General features: G+C 39.6%; 1 protein-coding gene across 1 annotated transcript in view; it reads right to left on the bottom strand.

Moving 5' to 3' along the window:
• CABLES2 (Cdk5 and Abl enzyme substrate 2) overlaps positions 1 to 13,274 on the bottom strand; it is a 47,874-nt gene that overhangs the window by 3,708 nt on the left and 30,892 nt on the right. Inside the window, exons 2-6 of the mRNA XM_065414711.1 lie at positions 11,913 to 12,005; positions 9,283 to 9,360; positions 4,900 to 5,008; positions 4,007 to 4,172; positions 1,225 to 1,328 (exon numbers count right to left, since the gene is read on the bottom strand). Of these exons, the coding sequence (XP_065270783.1) occupies positions 1,225 to 1,328; positions 4,007 to 4,172; positions 4,900 to 5,008; positions 9,283 to 9,360; positions 11,913 to 12,005 (550 nt within the window). The remainder of the gene's footprint in view (positions 1 to 1,224; positions 1,329 to 4,006; positions 4,173 to 4,899; positions 5,009 to 9,282; positions 9,361 to 11,912; positions 12,006 to 13,274) is intronic.

The following is a 13,274-nucleotide window of genomic DNA, read 5'->3' as shown; positions in this document are numbered from 1 at the left end:
ATTATTTCATGGCCTATATGATGAGAGAGGAAAGAGTTCACTTCTTCCCCAAAACATTAAGGGTCAATAAAGATGTGTGAGCAGGGCTATATGGTCTCATGACAGAGGTGCCAGAGACTGAAGTTTGTGCAGGGTAAAGTAAGCCTTCTGGCCTTAAGAGTGGTAACCTGCTATTAAAAACATCAGCATTACATGTTGAGGCACATAAATTAGTGGAGTAGAGTAACTGCTAGACAAACAGTTGAAATAAGGCCATGTCAAGGGAAAGCTGTAGTAATCCCAATCTCACTGCAATGCTTTGGGGGAAAAAAAATAAATAAATAAATAAAGGAGCCAAAGTGTGGCAAAATGAAGAAATCCTAATTCTCAGACCCAAATGACCCAAATACTGTCTTGCTGCTTTGAGTCAGTTTCTCGTGAGAGAAGTGGCAGGGAATCCTACAGCTTCAGCTGACAGCGTTCCTGGGAACAGACATCAACAATCCTGAAATCAGCGCTCTCTTTGGTTGTTGGATCTACTCTTTGACCTTTATGCGGTTTCTCTCTGTGTAACTAGCGGCCATTGTTTTGCAAGATTTCCATGCTCTAAGAGTGCCTTCAAATTTAATAAAATAGAGTTCACTCCTGGAACAAACTGTCAGGAAGAGTAATTGCTTTAATGTGTTAAACAAAGTAGTTGTGCATAAACTAATCCCAGAGGCTCATAAAATTAACTTTTTGTAGCTGCCACTGATCAGTGGTTATAGATAACATTTTGTCTGTTCTAAATTACTGATATCCAGTCATCTCCACACAGTTCTAATAGACAAGCTTTTGCTGCAACATCTTTAAAATGTGCCTTTGTCCATAATATTATTTAGGAATACATTAACTAATTTATGCACTACTGAACATACATTCCTTGCATATTCACTACAATAGAGTCTACGCTTAATTGGGTCATCACCATCGAATATCAGATAGAAGTTTAATCTCCCTGAGGACAGAAGATCCTTAGCGCTCTCTGGTAATCTATTACTAATGTAGTGTTTGGCACTGCTCTTTAACTCAGTAGTGCTCAAGTTCAATGCACAACTATGTCTGTTTTATAGTTTTTCCAAAAAGTACTCAAACAGGGCACATTTTATCCAAGGTAGTTCTTTACTGACACTGAGCATCCATGCGTGGAGTACGTATGCACAGGGAGCCAGACAGCTGCTCAGTTAAAATATACCAATTTCTTACCATGTAAGATGCAAAGATGAGAACCCGCTTGTGTTTCCCACAGGGCCATTGAGGATCATCCAGGAGATTCGGATTATACTCTGATGACTCACCAACTTCGTTTCCTGGAAGAATGGGAGAAGTAAATACAGCATCAGTTGTAAGATGAACAAAAAAAATGAGCTTTAAGAAAGAGATTCCTGATGCATCTCTAAGATTAGAGACAATCTGAAAATGGGGAGGAGAAAATTCATTTAACTATACTACTCAATGCCCCAAATTCTTGGGTCTGCAAACTCTGAAGCTGCATGTCACCTACTCATGCTCCAGGAAACGCTACAGTACAGAATATACACTGACCACAAAGAAAGTACTTGGAAGGCAGTGACAACAGGAGACAATAGGCAAGTGCCTTTTTTTTTTTTTTTTTTTAAAACTAAGCACATTATTGGTTTGCAATTTTTTTTTGCTGCTTAAAAATAGTAATACATTGTATGTGACATACAGCATGTGAAAAAGCATGTAAGATCTACCACGAACCAAGAACTCATCCATAATGCAAACTGAAAAGGAGGATGAGGCACTCACACATTGTTTTTAAATATTACAATACCCCATGATCTGAATCGAAAAATACTCAGTCCATGGATATTACAAGGGTTCTAGTGAGAAGAACGAAGAGTGAGAAGACAATCTTATCTCCAACTGTCAAAGTCAAAGATTTCAATGGGATCAGGATCTCTTTGCACCTCCCATATTCTGGCTTCAACCAGGGACCTGCCTTGCACTTAAAGCAGCTCCAAGACTGCGCTATGTTGTACTGGCTTGTAACAACCTCTTAGTGGCTATTACACCAGATGAGCATAGCTGGAGTGCACAATATTCTGGCCACACCCTTTCCTTCCTATTTATGCTAGGGCAGGGGCGTAGTAGAAACAGAGGAGAAAAGAATTCTGCACTATCTAGGAACATGTTACACCAGGATTATTCTGCAAAGGCCACTTCCAGAGTGGCATAAAGGGGCTGGAGCACAAGAAAGAAGCTGGCTCCCTCTCTACATTTAGAAAGAAGGTGAGCAGTTGTGTGGATAGAGGAGTCAGCTGGATGTTTTCATCATTAGTCCTTACATTGCTGAGTTAAAAGGATCCAGTTATTTTTGCCTACTGGCATTCTGCTGCACCTGGTGTTCTATTGTCATGCTACTTATGTTCCACTGAAGTCAGCAGACTATTAGAGAACACCTCTGGTACATTGGCAGCACAGCAGGTTCATTCTAGCTGGAACATTCAAGCAGCAGAGGTAAAGGCCTGAAAGAAAGTTCTTTTTGTAAAAAAATGTTATTTATGGGTGTTGTGTAAGGATGCCAGAAATGGCACAGCATTGGAGGTTCTAGTTCAGTGGAGGGCGAGAGTAAAGTGGTTACATACGTTGGCCAGATACACAAAAGTCTATTTTATGTTCTCCCGTTAAAATATTGTTTTCAAGTGTGATTATAATCTGAAAAGTGACTAAAAAGGATATCCATATGATTCCATATTTATATCTTTCCATGGTTCCAAATGTGCTCTTTTTGCAACCAGAAAGATGAACACTTCAATAGACAGTCATGCAGCTTTAAATCTGGATCTGAAAGTTCAACTGAGTTCTTGCTACCTCATGCATTACCACATGTGATAAAAGATTCTGCACGTAGAATCACTGATGCATGAGCCACAACAGAACCAAGCTCACTTTCACAAAGATGTATTGACTCTACAGTATGAACAAAAAGAACACATTTGTTTTGTAAAGTACGTGCAGGTAGCAGATCTGTTGAATTAGCGGTGTCACTTTTACATGGTTGCCTTTTTAACCACTGAAGCACTGTAAGGTATATTAGTTTCTGGTTTGAACAGCAAGAGCTGGTGGGTTGGGGTGTTTAATTGCCAGAGTGGGACACTGGAAACATCTTCTGCAGGTAAAATGTCACTTAAATATCAGCGTGGAATAATTTAAATGCTGCTACTTTAGGGAATCTGATACTCTGGTAATTTTTCTCTCTATTTTGAGCAAAACTGTGACTAGAGCTCTTATTCTGTAAGTGTGCAGAAGTTTATTCCCCTCCCTACCTCTGGCATGACCAAAACTTGCACATGTGAAAATAGCAACAGCACCTCCTCACAGACGGCACAGACAAAATGAACTTGCTTATACTCTTAAAAAATAAAATCTTTTGGGCAGTCAGTTGGACACAAAGTCTATGGTATTTAATCTGAATTTAAGAAAATCGCTTATCAGTGTTCCTTTAGGTTAGGTCTTGTTATGCTGGAAGGGCAGGGAGAGTTCTTCCTTACGTTTCCATGTGTTCCAAGTGTTCAAGTAATTCTTTGAAAGAGTTCAGGGCAAAAAAAAAAATCTATCCTTTACAAAGCCTAGTGTTGTCTCTCCCGATAGGAAATGTAACTAAATTGATTACAAAGAAACAGGTAATAAAATAGCAATTCCAAAAATCAATGTTGTTTTGTTGTGTAGCCTTTTATCTCCTCTGAGCTTTTCACTCCTTTGTGCTTAGTTATCTCTAGTCTACTCATCTGATCCCTTCACTAGTCTTTGGCCATAGCTTTAGGGAATGGCCTCCTGAAGAATTCTCAGCTTTATCAAATGCTTCCTAAAAGTGCTTTTTGCTGACAGCCTTCAGTTCCTACTGTTATCTAGCCTTGTTCCAGGCAAATTTATTCCTGCCATTTTAGAGCATCTTACAAGGAAAAAGGGTATTGCAGTTCCCCTTGCATGCAAGCAGTACAAAACCATATGGAGTTTTTACCTATTTCTGTTCCTGGTGGTATTGTTTTAGTGGTTACAGTTTTATGTCTTGACCCCGTAAGGCTCCGTGAAGCACTGAATCGACATGAAGGAACAGCACCATGATTATCAATTTTGCGGCCAACAAGGGCATTGGTTGGATACAAGAACTTTGCATAGGACACAACCTAAATAAAGACAACGCGTGTTAGTAATTATAGGAGGAGCTGTGAATTACCTCTATATTTAGGCTAACACTTTCCATTCTAAAAAAAATGCTTGCAACTGTTTTTGAGTAGTCTCCATTGTTTGCAACAGGCCTTGGGAAATTCAACAGGGAGAAAGCCAGGGGCCAGAAAAGTTTTATTTCTTTGTCCCATTAAATTTCATTCAGGTTTGGCACAAATATAAACATTTGAGGAGTCACTATTTCTCTTCCAACACTTGCATTGTCGCAGAATTTTGGTAGCATGCCAAATAACTGAACATGAATTTTCTAATCTGAGGCTGGGCCCAAAGCTGCACCAAAGCAGCAGCAGCAGTGCATTGCTCTGGGAACCCCAGGAGAAGACAGCTTCTCTGCCAGTGGGGAGAATGAACTGGACAGGGGCCTCCCTACCAGTCTCACCAGACCCAGCATGACCCTAGTGGCCCATCAGTGCCACACAGGGAAGGAGCTCTTCTCCACCTCCCAGGACCCCTCTCATGAAAGGGCCTCCAAGTGCTTTATAAACAATAATTAAGCTTTAGCACCTCTGGCGGGATGGGGCAGGTCACTTAATGTCTACGCCTCATGGTCATATAGTGACAGACCAGGGAATAACACTCAGACCCACTAATCCTCAACTTTCTACTCCACCCGCAGCTCCATTCATTAGTATGGTGGACTCTACAAGAAACAAAATATTTCCTTACCTTGCCATCAGCTCCAAGCTCCACTCCTTCCAATCCAAGAGCCATCTCTGAAGAGACTGAACCGCCACCAGAAGGATGTCGCTGTTTCTGCCCTTCCATTTTTAGATCACTGTAAATGAAGATGGATCCTGAAGTGTACTATTAGAAACTGCATCACAAAGTCTAACACGAAACATGCCATAGCACCGACATGAACACCACTGGAAAAAAATTCCACCCCGTCTTCCCATTCCCCTTTTCAAGCAAGCATGAATTTTTAAATACCCTACTCAAAATGTAAGAGGTTCACTTAACTAGAGAACAATCTAACAGGACAGAAACTGGTTATTTTTAATTCAGCTCAGTATTCTTATGCTTACTATCATTTAAACTGAGCCATATGTAATCTTTCTACACACATGTACAACCCTATACTGCACTAACAAAGGTACACGTTTTGGGTAGCAAACACAAGCAGCAAACATGTTTTACATTACTAGTTTCCCTACACTATCAGCTTACCTTTCAGTTACACTTTACTGACTGGAGCCCACATTCATAAAGAACACACTGACTAAATAAATAGAGATTTCTAGCAGAACTCTACTTTAGTAACAGCAATTTTGCCACCTACTTCAGTCTAAATAAATAAATAAAGTTACTGTATTTTGGTCAAACCATCATCATCTGACAAGGAAAAGCTGAAAGAAGTAGTACTCTAGCAGCCAGCTATAGAATCCAAAGTGACCTTGCTGCTTTCCCATCAAGTGAGAGAAATGTTTCCCATTGCCTATTTTTGTAGAAAGTATGTTTGCATACAATACAATTTCCACCACTAAACATCCGTTTCCTTCTTCCATAAGTTATGCACAGGACACAAGTGACAACACAATTGTTTTAGCAAAGGTGGATTAAGAGTAAATGCAATACTTTCTGTAGACTGTGTAACTCAAACGTCCACAGAGCTAGCTCAAAGCTCACAAGAGAGTCCTACATGGATTTTCCTCTAGTTCTCCTCACTTATTATTCCTCATGTGTGAGTATTTGCAATTGTATTGTGTATATTTTGAACACATTTCTTACATTTCCAAAATACATTGCATATAATTTGCCATAAATGGATTGTTTTCAGTTCTTGGTAGTAGGCAAAGTCACAGTGGCATTCAGCATTTAATGTTATTTTCAGGGCTTAATACTTTTTTTTTTTTTTTTTTTTTTTTTAAAGAGTCAGAAGAGCATCTTAAAGTATTAAATTATTATGGTGGAGTTACAAATCCCTGAAAACGAGAGTCAGGAAAGATAGTTGCCTTTACCTCTAGTGGTATATCAGCTCTAAGTGCAAAATAATGAACAGTCTGACCAAAATATTTTTTTAAAAAAGCTAATAGAGCACTCAGCACTACCTCAAAACTTCAAAGAGAACCAACTGCAAACAGTGCCATAAGGTGGGCAAGGATGACCAACCCAATGGAGTTATCCAGTTTCTCTTATCAGGACTGGCAAGTTTCCATTCCCTTTAACTTAATAAAGGACTGAAACTTCCCAACTCAAGTTGTTTGGTGTCAGTGATAGCTTGCCAAGGTGGTAGCAAATGCCCTTCTCACATTACATAAAGGAAAAAAACCTTTAAAAGCCACCCCCCCCACCCCCCACCAAACAAAAGCATAACTGGTGACAAATACCTATTGCACTCCATCTTTCTCGATTAGATTATTTTTTTGGGGGGCTAAGGAAAGTAAACTCAAGACTCCTAGCTCCAATCTTTTACTATTACTATTAGAGTGGTGGCAAAAGGAGGAAGGAGAGGTAGTTTGACTTTTTGTTTTCAATAAAAGATTCAAATATTGTGTAAAACCCCTAAAAGTGTAGCATAACTGGTTACCTTAAAAAAAAAAAAAAAAAAGGTTTCTATCCTAACACCACAACCTTTATTCATTGTCAGGTTTTTGCATCAAGCAAGATGTCTTAGGCCTTGATATTGCAAACACTTAGGCACTTGCTAATTCTGCACACGAGTAGTCTCATGATAAAATGGTTTCACATACATGAAGTTAAGCATGGGCATAAGTGTCTCCAGGAACAGGGCCCTATTTCCCTTTTAAATCCCAAAGCATACACCTCATAAGAACACAAGAATGGCCATAGTGGGTCAGACCAAAGGTCCATCTAGCCCAGTATCCTGTCTTCAAACACTGCCTGGTGACATGCTTCAGAGGGAATGAACAGAACAGAGCAATTTATTGAGTGATCCATCCCGTCATCCAGTCCCAGCTTCTAGCAGTCAGAAGTCTAGTAACACCCACAGTATAGGGTTGCGTTCCTGACCATCTTGGCGAATAGCCATTGATGGATCTATTCTCCATGAACCTATCTAATTCTTTTTTGAACCCAGCTATACTTTTCGCCTTCACAACATTCCCTGACAATGAGTTCCACAGGTTGACTGTATGTTGTGTGAAGAAATACTTCCTTCTGTTTGTTTTAAACCTGCTGCCTATTAATTTCATTGCGTAACCCTTGTTCGGGTATTATGTGAAGGGGTAAACAACACTTCCTTATTCACTTTCTCCACACCATTCTTGATTTCATAGACCTCAATCTTTTCCCCCGTTATTTGTCTCTTTCCCCAGCTGAGTGGTCTCAGTCTTTTTTAATCTCTCCTCATATGGAAGCAGTTCCATATCCCTAATCATTTTGTTGCCCTTCTCTGTACTTTTTTACAGTTCTAATGTATCTTTTTTGAGATGGGACAAACAGAACTCCACGTAGTATTAGCGATGTGGGTGTGTCATGGATCTATGTAGTGGCATGATGATTGTTTCTGTCTTATCTGTCCCTTTTCTAATGGGTCCTAACATTGTTTGCTTTTTTAACTGCTGCTGCGCACTGAGCAGATGTTTTCAGAGAACTATACATGATGACTCCAAGATCTCTTTCTTGAGTGGTAGCAGCTAATTTAGACCCAATCGTTTTGTAAGCATAGTTGTGATTATGTTTTCCCAATGTGCATTACTTTGGATTTATCAACACTGAATTTCATTTGCCATTTTGTTGCCCAGTCACCCAGTTTTGTGAGATCCCTTTGTAACTCTTTGCAGTCAGCTTTGGACTTAACTATCTTGAATAATTTTTTATCATCTATAAACTTTGCTACCTCACTGTTTACTACTTTTTCCAGACCATTTATGAATATGTTGAACAGCACTGGTCCCTGTATAGAACCTTGGGGGACTCTGCTAGTTACTTCTCCACTGTGAAAACTGACCGTTTATTCCTAACCTCTGTTTCCTATCTTTTAACCAGGTACTGATCCATGAGAGGACATTCCCTCTTATCCCATAACTCCTTACTTTGCTTGAGAGCCTCTAGTGAAGGACCTTGTCAAAGGCTTTCTGAGAGTCCAAGTACGCTATATCCACTGGATTGTTTATTGACACCCTCAAAGAATTCTAATAGATTGGTGAGGCATGATTTTCCTATACAAAAGCAGTGCTGACTCTTCCCCAACACATCGTGTTCATCTGTGTGCCTGATAATTCGGTTCTTTACTATAGTTTCAACCAATCTGCCTGATACTGAAGTTTGGCTCACCAGCCTGTAATTGCTAGGATTGCGTCTTGACCCTTTTAAAAAACACAATTAGTAGTTCTGCAATTTCATATCTGAGTTCCTTCAGAACTCTTGGTGAATACATTCTGGTCCTGGTGACTTATTACTGTTTAATATATCAATTTATTCCAAAACCTCCTCTACTGATACCTCAATCTGGGACAGCTCCTGAGATCTGTCACCTAAAAAGAATGGCTTAAGTGTGGGAATCTCCCTCACATTCTCTGCAGTGAAGACTGACACAAAGAATTCATTTGGCTTTTCTGCAACAGTCTTGTCTTACTTGAGTGCTCCTTTAGCACCTTGATCATCCAGTGGCCCCAATGATTGCTTGGTAGGCTTCCTGCTTCTGATGTACTGAAAATTTTTGCTGTTACTTTGTGTGTCTTTCACTAGTTGCTCTTCAAATTCTTTTTGGCTTGCCTAATTATACTTTTACACTTGACTTCTATGCATGGGCTTTTGGCTGATGAATGGCAGGGAGGGGGGGGAGTTTACTGACTCTATGGTATGGTTGAGTACTTTAATTGACATTGAATCAATCAATTTGGTTTTTATATTTTATATTTTACTACTCAATGAGTGCATTGCTATTTTGTGCATTCCTTAAGTCTGATGAGCACATTTAAAATATGCATTTTCTTTGTTTCAGGGTATACTAAAAGGGGCTATGGTATACTACAGTTACACTCACTTATGAGGCTACGTCATTTCATAAATTAGGCTGTTATATATGGTAACGGACTGGACACTTTAGAGCAGTGCAGATATGTCAAGTTACAAACATAGACTCACCTGATTCGTAAGCTCTCCCCATACGGCAGGATAGAAAAAGCCACACATAAGGTTCGTTTAGCACAGATTAATACTATCCTGAAACCAGACAAGAAAAGATTAAAGTGAGAACTGAAACAAAAGTTTTCTGCAGCTATAAAACAGCAGCCTTGCTAGCAACCCTGTAGTTTCCTATGAAGTGTTCACACACAAGGTTTTTCTTAAACGGCTTCTCTAAAGAACCTAGGATGGTTGTGGAGTTTATATTAAAGAAAGCACCACAAAACCAAAGGGCATTCATATAAGGCTGAGGCCCCATACGATCAAGTGCAGGTGTGTAAAGTTCTCAGGAGAGCCAAGAGGGACTCCCATCTTGCAGCTGCTCAGAGTGTTTTGCAGCATGAGTCAGCTACTGTACATGGACTTTTAAAATAGGAAGATAATTTTGTAAACAATATTTGTAGTCTTGCATGCCGAGGTAGTGATAGCAAGCCTATACTTCAGAACCTATGCCGAGCACCTGCTGTTGGCAGGAAACAATTCATCCTCAAATAAAGCATCACACAACCGGCCTTGCCCCCCCCCCAAACAGCCATTAGGCATTAAGTAAGTAATAGCCAACATGGATTTGTTGAGAACAAATCATGACAAACCAACCTCATTTCCTCCTTTGACCTGGTTACTGGCCTAGTGGATGGGAGGAAAGCAGTACATGAGATATATCTTGATTTTAATAAGGCCCACAGTCCCACATGACACTCTCATAAGTCAATTAGGGAAATGTGGTCTAGATGAAATTACTGTAAAGTGGGTGCACAATGGCTTGAAAGACTGTACTCAGGGTCGTTATCAATGGTTCACTGTCAAACTGGTGGGATGTATATTGTGGGGTCCTGCAGGGATCTGGTAATATTCAATATTTTCATTAATGATTTGGATAATGGAGTGGAGGGTATGCTTATAAAATGGGTGGATGACATCACGCTGGGATGGGCTGCAAGCACTTTGGAGGACAGGAATAGAATTCAGGATAGCCTTGACAAATTAGAGAATTGGAACAAAATCAACAGAATTAAATAAAGAATATTACTCTTAGGAAGGAAAAAAAAAAATCAAATGCATAAATACAAAATGGGAAATAAATGGCTAGGTGGAAGTACTGCTGAAAAGGATCAGAGGGGTATAGTGGATCACAAACTGAATGAGTGAACAGTGTGATGCAGTTGTGAAAAAGACTAATATTCTGTATTAACACGAGTGTTGTATGTACTAGACAGGAGGATATTTCTCCCACTCTGGCACTGGTGAGACCTCAGCGGGAGTATTATGTCCAGTTTTGGGCACCACACTGTAAGAAAGATGGGGACAAACTGAAGAGAGTCCAGAGGAGAACAAAAAAATGCTAAAAGGTTTAGAAAAGCTGACCTAAAAAACTGGCATGTTTAGTTTTAAGAAAAGATGACCGAGGGTTGGACTCGACAGCAGCCTTCCAATGTGTTAAGGTCTGTTATAAAGAGGACAATGAGCAATTGTTCTCCATGTCCCCTAAAGATAGGGCAAGAAGTAAAATGGCTTAATTTGCAGCAATGGAGATTTAGATTAGATATTAGAAAAAAAATCTTTCTAACTCTAAGGATAGTTAAGCAATAAATAGGCTTCCAAGGGAGGTTGTAGAATCCCCGTCATTTGAGGTTTTTAAGATGAGGATTGGACAAAACACTTTTAAGGGTTGGTATAGGTATACTTGGTCCATCCTCTGTGCAGGGGGATGGACTAGATGATCTCTTGAGGTTCCTTCCAACCCTACATTTCTAAGGTTCTATTGATAGGGGATACTTGGCTCCTACATAAATCACTTTTTCCCCCCCAGTTGTGAGAGCTTTACAAGAAGTGAGTACAGATTATTCTCTTCATTTTACTGCCCAAGAAACTCAGGCACGGAGAGGTTACATGACTTGTACAAGGTCATACAACAAACTGATGGAACAGCCAGGAGCACAATTCAGGTCTCCAGACTTCCCTTCCATTCCCTAACCCCTGGAGCATACAGCCTCTCTAATTAGCTGGAGCTAAGGACAACAGTCTAGTATTAAAAACTGTAAAATAGAACCATAGAGTTTACTCAAATTTCACAAATAAGAACGATCAGATTTTTTTTGCATTCATTCTCTCCACCTCAAGAGCTGAAGTCACGAAGTTCTTTTCCAACCCAAACAATTCCCCAAGTGTCACACTGCTCAATCATCTGAGGCTCCCTGTTGGCTTTTACCCTCACATATCTTAACAAATGTATCTGTACGGATACATTTTACGCTTAGAAATACATGTATATAAAGTAGATGTATATAAAATTTTATAAAATCTCATTCCTCCCCTCCCCACCCCCCCAAATATATTTTAGATGAACATTCCATTTACCACAGTGTCCAAGAATCAAATCTTCGGATAAGCCAGTCCGACTCCAACATTCGTGTGTGTTAAGCTGTAATTATTTGTGACCCAAATCTGCCAGCTTTACTCATGTAAACTGGTACTTATTCACATAGATGGATAGCCCAGCTAAACTCAGAAAGACTATTCACATGAGTTAAGTCCTACTTCATGCAAATAAGGGTGTCAGAATCAGACCCCAAGTGAATATAAAACATTACCTGCTATTCTTTGTATCATATTGTCTCATATTCTTGATGAAGTGCATCTTCTTCAAGCTTTTGTGTCTTGGCGATCCAGATATGTGCTTAGTTCTGCAATTAAAAAGAATTATTCAGTGATCTAAAACAAAGATGTAGGTGTTATGATCAGATGGCGGCACTAGCATGCAGGACCTCAGATATTCAGCTTTGAGGAGGGTGGAGGGAGGAGAGGACTTGCATGCAACGAGTTAAGATTAATGCTGCTTTTGAAAAAGTACCTTCGTACACTGGCACATTCCACTATGTCTTCTAAAAATTCTAGAGAGCAGCGCTGGGAGATAAAACGCCTTCTGTAAAAATGTACAACACCATGAAGAGTGAACAATATTAGTTCATGGCCTTTGAGATCAGAAACTGCAACAGAGATCTATGAAGTCTTAAGATATTGTACTTCTCACAAAAGATAGCTGAAATATTCAAACCTCAGCATCTTCAAACTTCTGAAGAGGCCAAGAACCTTAGAGTTCCCAAAGCAAGCAGTTTATACTGAGTAAAGGGTTTCATCTTTTTAAGAAGTTGGCTCTCTTAACAAAGAGGTCATTTGACTAATCAATCAAAATATGTTCTGTAGAACAGAAAAGCCTGCCTGCAAGTTACCACGCTTCAGGAATCTTTGCAATACAAGTTTAAAAGACCCAACGAGAGGTGTGGGAAAATCCCTCAGCTGGGGTAGGAGCGGGGAAATAAATCTTATTTCATAGCTTGTGTGCTTTCCTCAATTCGGAAAATTGGACTAGTTACTTTTCCTGTGATACGAGTTTAGACAAACTAAAAAAAGCCTTGTTAAACAGTTCTGGATCAATAAAAGCAACAGAAGGACTAAGAAAACTAGAGAAAGGGCTATTAAAGAGGAAGCTTGGGGTACTACATGCCGATGTAAAATCCTAAAATGGAAGACATGGGGGGGGAAAAAATCCACAAGAAACTGAGATGGTGTAATGTTAATGGTGAATCACATTAACGTGCGGAAAATGGACCTGCCCAGAGGAATAGATTCCTATTGTCAATTCATTAACCAGTGAAAATGTAAATGTGAAAAAGGAATTTGAAGCTATGTACTCCATAAGAATGATGTGTTCAGACCCAATCGGCACTAAGAAGCCACCTCCAAGTAATAGTACTTCACTGTAACTATTCATATTCTAAATCTTCTCCCTTTGTCTTGGTAGCCATAAACACTCCATGTACTCAGCTATCTGAGTTTTTCTTCTGTTATTCTTGACAGATGTCTGTTAATCCTGTAATATGCACTGTCAGAACTGGACTACTTATATCAATAGAAGCCAGTTCAGAGACTGTACTAGACAAGTAAGAGGGCTT

Source organism: Emys orbicularis, chromosome 12 (assembly GCF_028017835.1).
Source record: "Emys orbicularis isolate rEmyOrb1 chromosome 12, rEmyOrb1.hap1, whole genome shotgun sequence".
Classification (NCBI taxonomy): Eukaryota; Metazoa; Chordata; order Testudines; family Emydidae; genus Emys; species Emys orbicularis.
This window is presented reverse-complemented; position numbering and strand designations above follow the sequence as displayed.